The 14,439-nt window shown below is 38.4% G+C and overlaps 2 protein-coding genes across 2 annotated transcripts in view; both read right to left on the reverse strand.

Annotated features, from left to right (window-relative positions):
- The window catches only part of LMBRD2 (LMBR1 domain containing 2), a 55,999-nt gene that overhangs the window by 35,308 nt on the left and 6,252 nt on the right, over positions 1–14,439 (reverse strand). Inside the window, exons 2-4 of the mRNA XM_023216520.3 lie at positions 3,651–3,881; positions 2,975–3,072; positions 1,578–1,673 (exon numbers count right to left, since the gene is read on the reverse strand). Coding sequence (XP_023072288.1) covers positions 1,578–1,673; positions 2,975–3,072; positions 3,651–3,824 — 368 coding nt within the window. The 5' untranslated portion in view covers positions 3,825–3,881. The remainder of the gene's footprint in view (positions 1–1,577; positions 1,674–2,974; positions 3,073–3,650; positions 3,882–14,439) is intronic.
- LOC111545524 (mortality factor 4-like protein 2) lies at positions 6,078–7,553 on the reverse strand. Its single transcript, XM_023216521.2, has 3 exons — positions 7,114–7,553; positions 6,705–7,055; positions 6,078–6,375 (listed from the first exon to the last, which is right to left on the reverse strand). The coding sequence occupies exons 1-3, from the start codon at positions 7,272–7,274 to the stop codon at positions 6,078–6,080; spliced, it is 810 nt and encodes a 269-aa protein (XP_023072289.1). The 5' UTR covers positions 7,275–7,553.

The following is a 14,439-nucleotide window of genomic DNA, read 5'->3' on the forward strand; positions in this document are numbered from 1 at the left end:
CCGCATACCTCATTCTTCCTGGACATAGGACAAGAACTCAGGACCTGCTGAATGGCAGAACTGAAGGAGCTGAAACATAAACAGGGCTGAAACATGACCCTGCCACTTGCCATGTTGCAGGTGACGAGAAGGGAAGAACTGTGGCCCTTTCAGAAGCCCAGATCTGGGGGCTCCCCAAGCCAGGTCTGTGACACCCTCTTTGGAGCTCTGAGGTTTCTGGCATCTCCAAGTTTCTGGGTACCACTACATTTCCCTCATCCATATGCAGGTGCCCACAGAAGCTGCTTGCAGTGTATTTGACCCAGCCACAAGCTTGCACAGAGCCGACACCTGTGCTGGTGCCTGGAGCTGCCCACCCTGCCACAGCAGTCAGCATGTCTGGCTGTGCTCAGTGGCTGGATCCCACGCTCACTCACTCACACACCCCTCACCACTCCACGCCTGGCTTGCCCTTGGGAGGCATGAGATCAGAGCCAGTAGCATGAGCTGAGTGCAACCTGCCAGGCTGAGTGAGTGGAATAAGCTCAGTGGGCCTGAGTAAAATTCGGGCAAAGGTGCTGCTGGCCATAGAGGTTTCCAGCTGGCAAAACAACAACCCTAAGGATCCTGTGACAGGATTGGCTTTAACAAGCATGACTCTTCTATCTTTGGAGGGGAAATAAAAAAAAGATGGATAGGTATGTAGATTTGTTGGTGAGAAGCTGAAAGAGCTGCCATCTGATGACTCCTGTTTTAACTGTTGGATGGAAAGTAGTCATCTGCCAGGAGGCTAAGAGTAAAGATGATTTTGTTGTTGTTGTTAGGGAGTATAAGAGAGAAAGCCATAAAGAGGACAGAAGTTTGAAGTGACTGGAAATATTTCTTGTAGAAAATGGAAAGAAAGCAAACTAAAAATACAAAGAAGGAAAGTCTAGTAATGTTGAGAGCCCAGATGAATTTAATAGACATGATTTTACAAGAGCACAACTCTGCTATGTAATTTTTCTCTTGCAATGTTCAGTACCTCCAGTTTTAGAGTGCAGTTGTTTGCAGATCTAAGAGATGCTTAGCAGGCAAATGGATAAGTATGAGTTTGGAGCACAGCAGAAAGATAAAAATAATGGGTAGAAAGATTCAGAATGCATTATTGGTCAATGAAACCATGGCTATAATTACAGTTATGCAGGGAAGTCTGACAAGATGACCAAGACAGGACTCTAGGGAAGATCAACATTTAGAAAATGGACAATAGAAATGGCACTCAGAAAGGAAATCAGAAGGTTGGGAAAAGCAGACAGAAAGAAAACCAGAGTATATGACCTTAGCAAGGGCAGTTTCATGTAATAATGTGGCTGGAAGAACAATTGGACTGAAGGGCAAAAGAGAAGGCAATAACTGAAAGGAAACAGTAACAACAAAAACTGTGTTTCTGTTTTCTATTTTCTATTTGTGTTTTTTTTTCTTTTTCTTTTTTCTGTAAGATGGGACACACTTGAGAGAGCAGAAAGGGAGAGGATAGAGATTTAAGGAAAAAAATGACACATAAATAAATTCCAAACTATATTGATTGAAAAATGTTATCCTTTACTGTAACTTACCAGGTTAAAAATTGTGACGTCCAATACACTACCCTCCAGAAAATTGGCATGATTCCATCAGGAATGTAACTCCATGGCTTGAAACAAGGATGCTGGCTGTTGAATAAAAGTTAAAGCCAATTAATCATAAATAATTATTTAAATGAATTATACAGTTAATTTGCATGTGGTCAAGTTAATTTACATTCAGATTTTAAATTATTGACTCTAATAATCAATAACCCATAAAATTTCACAGAAATTTTAAAATTCAATGTTGACTGCCAAACGAAAAAAACACACAAAAGCAACAAAATAGTTTTTTCTGAAAATGTCATTTAAGTTTTCAACTTTCAGTGTATTTTTAGTTATTGGGTAAAAAGAAAACTTAATGTTCAACTAATAGACTAAAAGTGCAACAATCATTAAAAGCAAATGTATTATGAAATAAAATTTCTAATGATTACCTTTAAAATATACAACCCATTCATAGGTTGGGTTTTTTTTTTTTTTTTTTTTTCCAGGTTATAGGGATTGGGAGGGGAAAACATTAGGTAATTAATTCCTGAAAATTGGAATGCTAATTAAATCACTCACTATAACATAGCTTCTATGGAGATGCATGTTAGCATCTATACATAATTCTGTTTAAATTTCTGAAGACATGAGTCTCTGATCATAAATTCTGCCATATAGCCATATTCCTAAGCTAGAAAGATATCCCAAGAACTTGCAACAATCTGTAGCTACTGCTGATCTTTATCCAAGTTTTTTTTAATAGTGCTTCAAACGCAAGTAACACCTGCATTTTAAATTTACCTTTTCTCAAGTTAGATTTTTAAAAAAATACGCATAAAGAAGCATGCAAATACTACTGAAAGCATTCATAAAGTCTATCGTCAACATATATAAGCTTTTTACTTCAAAATTCGATATGAATTCAATATAATCTTTGGACAATTTGAACTTTATTCTTTTTTTATGTAAATCTATAATGCTTTTGAAGGATGCGCAATATGAAAGGAATACCATAAGTACAGAAATACTTGTACTTTATTATAACCTTGTAAATTAGGCAAAAGTGAAAACACATCCTGCGTTTTTAAATCTGAGATAGGCTGAGAGGAAAAACAGGTTTTAGAAATTACATACTTGGTAAAGAAGAACCAGGACTGAAAAATCAGGACTTCTTCAAGTTTCTTACTACCATCTACTGAAGGGCTTTGTGGACCAATAAATATTAAAAATTAAATTAGAATAGGATGTAATGAAAAGTCTACTAGGAAAGAATAGAGGTGGAGGGAATTAATAGAGAATGAGGATAACTTATATCAATATAAAATCTGGATGGTAAAAAATTTCATTTTTAAACAATGTGTCCCCTACAATATTTATATATTTTTTAAAAAAGGAAATACCTTGGAACAGGGTTAGCAGTTGCGTACAATCCTGTAATGTTGCTATTCTCAGGAGGGCTTGAATTTGCAGCAGCATGCTTGCACCGGTTGTATATTGTCTAAAGCAATGAACGTATGGTTTAAAAATGAGAATCTAAAGGTTACACCAAGTACTTAAAGGACATCAGATTTTTATAAATCTATCTATCTAAACTTATCTTCCTGGCTACGCTTTTCTTTTTCTTTTTTTTTGAGATGGAGTCTTGCTCTGTCACCCAGGCTGGAGTGCAGTGGCGCAATCTCAGCTCACTGCAAGCTCTACCTCCCAGGTTCACAACATTCTCCTGCCTCAGCCTCCTGAGTAGCTGGGACTACAGGCATCTGCTACCACGCCCGGCTAATTTTTTTGTATTTTTAGTAGAGACAGGGTTTCACCATGTTAGCCAGGATGGTCTCGATCTCCCGACCTCATGATCCGCCTGCCTCGGCCTCCCAAAGTGCTGGGATTACAGGCGTGAGCCATGGTGCCCAGCCCTTGGCTATGCTTTTTAATGATCAAATGACCATATAATCTTTTAATTCAAAATATAAGTACAAACTGACATAACTTAGCTGTCTTAAGAAATAACATTATTTCCAACATGCTGTATGATTAAAATTTGTCTTTTAAATTGTGAAAATAAAGTTCACTCCTTACCGTACTAACATCCAGAGGCAGTATGAAGACAATAAGAAAGCAGAGATACCAAGCAAGCAGTGTTCCAATAATTACAAGTCTATGCTGTTTCTTAAAGTCTCCATATCGATGAAGTAGAAATAATGCCAGAAAAAAGACAAAAACAATTTCAAGTCCCAAAGCTGCACCACTCATTATTGGATATTTCACTCTCACTAACCAAAGTTATTCATGTACAGGTCTGGACCATATCTATAAAGTGAAAAGAAGGTTAAAATGCATCATTAACACAGGAAATGACATTTGGATATTTCATTTGAATATTTATTAGTACATTAATACATTAATAAACTCTTTGGAGAAATGTCATGCTTCACATTGGACTATGAATAAGATTAAAAGGGTAATTCCTATCCTCAAGTACTTATATTTTATTTTTTAAAGCACACTTAAAAAATTTCATATACCTTGTATTTTCAAAAACTTAACAAAAATTATACTAGTTCTTACAATATTACAAATTAAGAAGTTCTTATTTTAGATGTCAACAGTTTTAATATAGTGTCATTTAGAGTTTCTTAATAAGTCCTAACAGAATAGTTTATGCAAATAAGCTGTTGACTAAATCCTAAGATATTAGATACTTAGTAAAATACATTTTTCTAAGATTATTTATCCTCTCCAATTTAAGATTTTCTAAAAGAGAGGAAAGAGAAAAATGGAAAGAGATCATTTAAAAGTAACCTTTTGTTTTTTGAAACAGTATTTTTCTTTTGTGTTAATTTTGCCTAACATCTCAACTTTCATGAAATTCTTACTGCTTCACAAAATGTATTTATCACTTCCCATTTATCTACATAAAGCTTTAAACTTACTTTAATAAATTCTCATTTTTAATTTTTCTACTATTTTATATGCAGAAAATTTATCAGACTATTGAATAAAGTCATACATGTGAAAACATTCTTAATTTTATGATATAGTCATCAGCAAATAGTTTACCTGATATCTCTCTACTCAAAAAAGAGTATAGAGATTTAAAGTCTCTATTTTAAAATTTAAAAATTTGATTTCTCTATACTTAAAAAAATGTACTAATCAAAGACAATATGAACTTTTCACCTTTGTAAAATCAATGTTAGACTTTTGTTTATCTACATACTACAATATTCCAAGGAATTGATTAATATCCTAACATAGAGAATCAACATTGCGATGCAACCCAACAAAATAAAATAAGGGGCAGTGGCTCACACCTGTAATCCCAGCACTTTGGGAGGCCAAGGCAGGTGGATCACCTGAGGTCAGGAGTTCGAGACCAGCCTGGGCCAACATGGTGAAACCCCGTCTTTACTAAAAATACAAAAATTAGCCAGGCACGGTAACAGCTGCCTGTAATCCCAGCTACTTGGGAGGCTGAGGCAGGAGAATCGCTTGAACCTGGAAGGCGGAGGTTGCAGTGAGCCGATATCCTGCCATTGCACTCAAGCCTGGGCAACAAGAGCAAAACTCTGTCTCAAAAATAAATAAAATAAATAAATAAATAAACAAATAACAAAACAAGGGAGAACCAATAAAATACTTCAAATCAACAAACATCTTTAACTAAAACTATTTAGAATAATAGAAAAGAAAGTTTGAGTACTTTAAAAGGTTCAATTTAAATTTATATACAAAATACTCCTACATGAAATATCACAAAAATCACATTTAACAAACAATTTTCTTCACTATTTCTTTATATTGGTAAACAGATTCCATTTCAACTATCAATATTTTCATTTTTCTTTTTTTTTGAAATTTAGAAATAAATTTTATTTAAGATCTGAAATACAATTTCTAAAATATCAACTTTTCCAGAAAACCGTGGCTACACAATAATGCATTGCCTCTATCATGTTAGAACGTGCATTAGACTCAAATACAAAAACCATGAAACAAATCACCATCCTTCAACAATTTGAGCAAAGATAGAATGCTTAAGAACAACATCGATGGACTTGCAGAGGATGGGCTGTTTTATTTCAAGCACCATAAAAAAAAAAAAGAGCACAAATGCATGGGTTTCCAGGTATATACATTAAGTTGAACCTTTGGCACTAGGAATCAGGGCGTTTTGTCACATAGCATTAACACATATTAGAAAATTGTGTAGTGTCAAAGGGATAGGAACCACCAGCATTCAAGCAATGTTGTCAACTAGGCAATAAAATGTTTTACTGTTTCTTCTTTGTTCTAATTACTGCATACACTGGTAGCAACTTTGAAATGAGAAAAGGAGCTTACGCTCTTTTTATTTTCTGTTTAAAACAGAACAGAAAAAAAAACTGAAACGTAAGTGCTGTTATATATTAATGATTTTAAAGAACATCAATTTTACAAGAAAAAGACTAAGAACAAAAAGTGTTTACAGATACAGGACAAAAATGGTGAGCTGTCTGTAGACACTCACAGGGCTTTGCGGTGGTACTCAGCAGAAGCCACTGTGTAATCAATGGCAGTAAAGAGAGATGCAGAATTCTTTGCCAGATATTTTAGGAAATCATGCAAACAGCCCAACAATAATGCAAGGCTTTTCTCATCAAGGGGCATATAGGCCAACATTGCTCCAATTCTTACAAATAATCTCAGTAGGTGTGGTGCTCCATAAACCTGAGACATTGGAGCATCAGGGTGAGCCAAGAGGATTTCAGGATACTGGGGCCTCTCAAATTTGTAGAGCAGCTGAGTGCCCAACATCACATTGGAATATTCTTTTATTCCTGGGTTGGGCACAGTGGCTCACGCCTGTAATCCCAGCACTTTGGGAGTCCGAGGAGGGTGGATCATGAGGTCAGGAGATCGAGACCATCCTGGCTAACAAGTGAAACTCCGTCTCTACTAAAAATACAAAAAAATTAGCCGTGCGTGGTGGTGGGCGCCTGTAGACCCAGCTACTCAGGAGGCTGAGGCAGGAGAATGGCATGAACCTGGTAGGCGGAGCCTGCAGTGAGCCGAGATCACACCACTGCACTCCGGCCTGGGTAACAGAGCAAGACATTGTCTCAAAAAAAAAAAAAAAAAAAAAAAAAAAAGAAATATTCTTTTACTCCTGCCACAACTTCATTAACTGCATATTCCTTATTATCAACATTTCCCTGTGACTTCTTGCAATTTGCATACTCCTCCAGAATTGCATCTACATTTTTCTTAGCAGGGAGTTGAAACAGCTGCTTCTGTCTGGTTACTAAGTCCCAGTCCTCAACAAGCCATGGTTTTAATTCTTCAGGAATCTTCACTTTAACCTCCATTCTATTCTTAAATGCCTCCTCACTTTCAACAGTGGGGTCTGCCTGGGCCCTTTTCTTCCGAAGGGGCTGAGGTGCTTTGCTGGTACTGCCATCATCTCTGTTTCCAGGAGTCTTCTGTTTGTTCTTTCTGGTCTTCCTCATGGATCCTGAAGGGGGTTCTCTACAGAGTGACCCCCTCATCTTCCTGGGAGAGCTGGTTCAAGATTTTTTTCTGCTGTGGACCAGCAGTCTTCTTTCCCGAGGAGACCCCTCTCATCTTGCTTCTCTGCATGTTGCTTCTAGTTGGTTTTTTGAAGTTCTCTTCTTCTGCAGATTGCTGTCCATGAGGTTGAGAATCCTGCTTTCTGGAACTCATTCAACCTTGTTTTTATTCCAACCAACAATCTTCCTTCTTTCCCTTCTGAGAACTCCTAGTGATTTCCCAGATGAAATATTATAGATCTTCTGGGATGGTCTAGAAGGGTGAAGTGGGAGATACAACCCAAGATTCTGTAATCAGGGAAGGTTCTGCAATCAGGATCAGATCTCCTGATCCTCACTATACAGCAAAGTTAGCTTTTCTGATGATGACATGACACGAGAATCCAGATCTTCCCAGCAGCCGACGCATGATCAATGCCATTCCTCCAACCGCCATGGTCTCATTTTTCTTAAATATCTAAAATTGAACTTCTTTCATCACTCTACCCTCTTATCCTGCTATATTTTCCTTCAGTGCATTTATCCATCTGATATAATGCACATTCTTTATATTTATTGTCTCTCCAAACCTCTCCCCTTATCCCAGATACTCTATGAGAGCAGAGACTTGACTATTTTATTCCATACTATATTCCAGTTGTCTGATGTAGTATCTGGCATATAGTAATATCAAGAAATATTTGTTGAAAGAATAAAAAATAGTGTGTAGTTTAGTACATACACTATTTTTCTATTACTGCCTACTTTAAAGGTGATGTAAAACTCTTGTAATGGTAAACTGATTTAACAAATACTTATTACAACTCAAAAGGCTTAAAACACTGAACATTACCAAATACTACTCAAATTTTCAAATTTCATATCCTATGAAACAATTTATACCACAACAATGTCAAATCTTATTTTTTAAAAAATAGACAAGGTTTTGCCTTGTTGCCCAAGTTGGTCTTGAACTCCTGAGCTCAAGTGATCTGCCTGTCTCAGCTCCCAAAGTGCTGTAATTACAGGCATGCGCCACATCACCCAGCCAAATCTTATTTTTAAGCTAAGCATAGATTAAGTAGTTGGCTGAAAGCTCAACACAGAATGTGCTGATGACAAAACCATCTTTGAGATCTAAGGTTTTTTTTCTTTAAAAAAAACCCATTCGATGTGAGTTTAAATATAATATAATTAACTTAAAATCCTTTTATGACTTAAACTACACCTGAAATTATCCAGTGCAAGGAATATGGCAATCATAGGAAAAAAGACTAAACATTAGAGATTACCAAAGAAAGGCTAAATAAAGTATGGCAAAGCCAAATGAGGACATCTCATTGCAGTATAAGAAATGATGTTTGTCAGGTCCCGGAGCAAGATGGCCGAATAGGAACAGCTCCAGCCTCCAGCTCCCAGCGCCAGCGACACAGAAGACTGGTGATTTCTGCATTTTCAACTGAGGTACCAGGTTCATCTCACTGGGGAGTGCCGGACAATCGGTGCTGGTCAGCTGGTGCAGCCCGACCAGCGAGAGCTAAAGCAGGGTGAGGCATCGACCCACCTGGGAAGCGCAAGGGGGAAGGGAATCCCTTTTCCTAGCCAAGGGAAACTGAAACAAACAACACCTGGAATATCAGGTAACTCCCACCCTAATACAGCGTCCAAGGGTCTTAGCAAACGGCACACCAGGAGATTATATCCCACATCTGGCCCGGAGGGTCCCACACCCATGGAGCTTCCCTCATTGCTAGCACAGCAGTCTGAGATCTAACTGCAAGGTGGCAGCGAGGCTGGGGGAGGGGCGCCTGCCATTGTTGAGGCTTAAGTAGGTAAACAAAGCCACAGCGAAGCTCGGAATGGGTGGAGCCCACCGCAGCTCAAGGAGGCCTGCCTGCCTCTGTAGACTCCACCTCTGGGGACAGGGCATAGCTAAACAAAAAGCAGCAGAAACCTCTGCAGATGTAAATGACCTTGTCTGACAGCTTTGAAGAGAGCAGTGGGTCTCCCAGCACGGAGGCTGAGTTCTGAGAATGGACAGACTGCATGCTCAAATGGGTCCCTGACCCTTGAGTAACCTAACTGGGAGACATCCCCCACCAGGTGCAGACCAACACCTCACACCTCACAGGGCTGGGCACACCTCTGAGATGCAGTTTCCAGAGCAAGAATCAGACAACAACACTCGCTGGTCAGCAATATTCTATCTTCTGCAGCCTCCACTGCTGATACCCAGGCAAACAGGGTCTGGAGTGGACCTCAAGCAAACTCCAACAGACCTGAAGCTGAGGGTCCTGACTGTTAGAAGGAAAACTAACAAACAGAAAGGACACCCACACCAAAACCCCATCAGTACGTCACCATGATCAAAGACCAAAGGCAGATAAAACCACAAAGATGGGGAAAAAGCTGGGCAGAAAAGCTGGAAATCCAAAAAATCAGAAGGCATCTCCCCTCCAAAGGAACGCAGCTCATCGCCAGCAATGGATCAAAGCTGGATGGAGAATGACTTTGATGAGTTGAGAGGAGAAAGCTTCAGTCGATCAAACTTCTCAGAGCTAAAGAAGGAACTACGTACCCAGCATAAAGAAACTAAAAATCTTGAAAAAAGAATGGAAGAATGGATAACTAGAATAATCAATGCAGAGAAGGCCATACACGAACTGATAGGGATGAAAACCATGACACGAGAATTACGTGACAAATGCACAAGCTTCAGTAACCGACTTGATCAACAGGAAGAAAGAGTATCAATGATTGAAGATCAAATGAATGAAAAGAAGCGAGAAGAGAAGTCTAGAGAAAAAAGAGGAAAAAGAAATGAACAAAGCCTCCAAGAAATATGGGATTATGTGAAAAAACCAAATCTACGTCTCATTGGTGTGCCTGAAAGTGAGAGAAAAACGGAACCAAGTTGGAAAACACTCTTCAGGATATCATCCAGGAGAACTTCCCCAACCTAGTAAGGCAGGCCAACATTCAAATTCAGGAAATACAGAGAATGCCACAAAGATACTCCTCGAGAAGAGCAACTCCAAGACACATAATTGTCAGATTCACCAAAGTTGAAATAAAGGAAAAAATGTTAAGGGCAGCCAGAGAGAAAGGTTGGGGTACCCAGAAAGGGAAGCCCATCAGACTAACAGCAGATCTCTCGGCAGAAACTCTACAAGCCAGAAGACAGTGGGGGCCAATATTCAACGTTCTTAAAGAAAAGAATTTTCAACCCAGAATTTCATATCTGGCCAAACTAAGTTTCATAAGTGAAGGAGAAATAAAATCCTTTACAGATAAGCAAATGCTTTGAGATTTTGTCACCACCAGACCTGCCTTACAAGAACTCCTGAAGGAAACGCTAAACGTGAAAAGGAACAACCGGTACCACCCATTGCAAACACATGCCAAAATGTAAAGACCATCAATGCTAGGAAGAAACTGCATCAACTAATGAGCAAAATAACCAGCTGATATCATAATGAGAGGATCAAGTTCACACATAACAATATTAATCTTAAATGTAAAGGGACTAAATGGTCCAATTAAAAGACACAGACTGGCAAATTGGATAAAGAGTCAAGACCCATCAGTTTGCTGTATTCAGGAGACCCATCTCACATGCAGAGATGTACATAGGCTCAAAATAAAGGGATGGAGGAAGATCTACCAAGCAAATGGAGAACAAAAAAAATCAGCGGTTGCAATCCCAGTCTCTGATAAAACAGAGTTTAAACGAACAAAGATCAAAAGAGACAAAGAAGGCCATTACATAATGGTAAAGTGATCAGTTCAACAGGAAAAGCTAACTATCCTAAATATATATGCACCCAATACAGGAGCACCCAGATTCATAAAGCAAGTCCTTAGAGACCCACAAAGAGACTTGGACTCCCATACAATAATAATGGGAGACTTCAACACCCCACTGTCAATATTAGACAGATCAACGAGACAGAAAGTTAACAAGGATATCCAGGAACTGAACTCACCTCTGCACCAAGCAGACCTAATAGACATCTACAAAACTCTCCGCCCCAAATCAACAGAATATACATTCTTCTCAGCACCAAATCGCACTTATTCCAAAATTGACCACATAATTGTAAGTAAAGCACTCCTCAGCAAATGTACAAGAACAGAAATTATAACAAACTGTCTCTCAGACCACAGTGCAAAAACTAGAACTCAGGACTAAGAAACTCAATCAAAACCGCTCAACTACATGGAAACTGAACAATCTGCTCCTGAATGACTACTGGGTACATAACGAAATGAAGGCAGAGATAAAGATGTTCTTTGAAACCAATGAGAACAAAGATACAACATACCAGAATCTCTGGGACAGTGTATAGAGGGAAATTTATAGCACTAAATGCCCACAAGAGAAAGCTGGAAAGATCTAAAATTCACACCCTAACATCACAAGTAGAAGAACTAGAGAAGCAAGAGCAAACACATTCAAAAGCTAGCAGAAGGCAAGAAATAACTAAGATCAGAGCAGAACTGAAGGAGATAGAGACACAAAAAACCCTCCAAAAAAATCAATGAATCCAGGAGCTGGTGTTTTTGAAAAGATCAACAAAATTGATAGACCACTAGCAAGATTAATAAAGAAGAAAAGAGAAAAGAATCAAACAGATGTAATAAAAAATGATAAAGGGGATATCACCACGATCCCACAGAAATACAAACTACCATCAGAGAATACTATAAATACCTCAATGCAAATAAACTATAAAACCTAGAAGAAATGGATAATTTCCTGGACACCTACACTCTCCCAAGACTAAAGCAGGAAGAAGTTGAATCCCTGAATAGACCAATAGGAGGTTCTGAAATTGAGGCAATAATTAATAGCCTACCAATCAAAAAAAGTCCAAGACCAGACAGATTCAGAGCCGAATTCTACCAGAAGTACAAGGAGGAGCTGGTACCATTCCTTCTGAAACTATTCCAATCAATAGAAAAAGAGGGAATCCTCCCTAACTCATTTTATGAGGCCAACATCATCCTGATACCAAAGCCTGACAGAGACACAACAAAAAAAGAGAATTTTAGACCAATATCCCTGATGAACATCAATGCAAAAATCCTCAATAAAATACTAGCAAACCAAATCCAGCAGCACATCAAAAAGCTTATCCACCATGATCAAGTGGGCTTCATCCCTGGGATGCAAGGCTGGTTCAACATATGCAAATCAATAAACATAATCCAGCGTATAAACAGAACCAAAGACAAAAACCATATGATTATCTCAACAGATGCAGAAAAGGCCTTAGACAAAATTCAACAGCCCTTCATGCTAAAATCTCTCAATAAATTTGGTATTGATGGAACATATCTCAAAATAATAAGAGCTATTTATGACAAACCCACAGCCAATATCATACTGAATGGGCAAAAACTGGAAGCATTGCCTTTGAAAACTGGCACAAGACAGGGATGCCCTCTCTCACCACTCCTATTCAACATAGTGTTGGAAGTTCTGGCAAGTGCAATCAGGCAAGAGAAAGAAATAAAGGTATTCAATTAGGAAAGGAGGAAGTCAAATTATCCCCGTTTGCAGATGACATGATTGTATATTTAGAAAACCCCATCGTCTCAGCCCAAAATCTCCTTAAGCTGATAAGCAACTTCAGCAAAGTCTCAGGATACAAAATTAATGTGCAAAAATCACAAGCATTCTTATACACCAGTAACAGACAAACAGAGAGCCAAATCAGGAATGAACTTCCATTCACAATTGCTTCAAAGAGAATAAAATACCTAGGAATGCAACTTAGAAGGGATGCAAAGGACCTCTTCAAGGAGAACTACAAACCACTGCTCACTGAAATAAAAGAGGACACAAACAAATGGAAGAACATACCATGCTCATGGATAGGAAGAATCAATATTGTGAAAATGGCCATACCGCCCAAGGTAATTTATAGATTCAATGCCATCCCCATCAATCTACCAATGACTTTCTTCACAGAATTGGAAAAAACTGCTTTAAAGTTCATATAGAACCAAAAGAGAGCCTGCATTGCCAAGATAATCCTAAGTCAAAAGAACAAAGCTGGAAACATCACACTACCTGACTTCAAACTATACTACAAGGCTACAGTAACCAAAACAGCATGGTACTGGTACCAAAACAGAGATATAGACCACTGGAACAGAACAGAGCCCTCAGAAATAATACCACACATCTACAGCCATCTGATCTTTGACAAACCTGAGAAAAACAAGAAATGGGGAAAGGATTCCCTATTTAATAAATGGTGCTGGGAAAATTGGCTAGCCATAAGTAGAAAGCTGAAACTGGATCCTTTCCTTACACCTCATACAAAAATTAATTCAAGATGGATTAGAGACTTAAATGTTAGACCTAATATCATAAAAACCCTAGAAGAAAACCTAGGTAATACCATTCAGGACATAGGCATGGGCAAGGACTTCATGTCTAAAACACCAAAAGCAACGGCAATAAAAGCCAAAATTGACAAATGGGATCTAATTAAACTAAAGAGCTTCTGCACAGCAAAAGAAACTACCATCAGAGTGAACAGGCAACCTACAGAATGGGAGAAAATTTTTGCTATCTACTCATCTGACAAACGGCTAATATCCAGAACCTACAAAGAACTCAAACAAATTTACAAGAAAAAACAAACAACCCCATCAAAAAGTGGGCAAAGGATATTAACAGACATTTCTCAAAAGAAGACATTCACACAGCCAAGAGACAGATGAAAAAATGCTCGTCATCATTGGCCATCAGAGAAATGCAAATCAAAACAACAATGAGATACCATCTCATACCAGTTAGAATGGCAATCATTAAAAAGTCAGGGATCAACAGGTGCTGGAGAGGATGTGGAGAAATAGGAACACTTTTACACTGTTGGTGGGATTATAAACTAGTTCAACCATTGTGGAAAACAGTATGGCGATTCCTCAAGGATCTAGAACTACAAATACCATATAACCCAGCCATCCCATTACTGGGTATATACCCAAAGGATTATAAATCATGCTGCTATAAAGACACATGCTCACGTATGTTTACTGTGGCACTATTCACAATAGCTAAGACTTGGAATCAACCCAAATGTCCATCAGTGACAGACTGGATTAAGAAAATGTTGCACATATACACCATGGAATACTATGCAGCCATAAAAAAGTATGAGTTCGTGTCCTTTGTAGGGACATGGATGCAGCTGGAAACCATCACTCTCAGCAAACTATCGCAAGAACAGAAAACCAAACACTGCATGTTCTCACTCATAGGTGGGAACTCAACAATGAGATCACTTGGACACAGGAAGGGGAACATCACACATGGGGGCCTA

Source organism: Piliocolobus tephrosceles, chromosome 4, assembly GCF_002776525.5.
Source record: "Piliocolobus tephrosceles isolate RC106 chromosome 4, ASM277652v3, whole genome shotgun sequence".
Lineage (NCBI taxonomy): Eukaryota > Metazoa > Chordata > Mammalia > Primates > Cercopithecidae > Piliocolobus > Piliocolobus tephrosceles.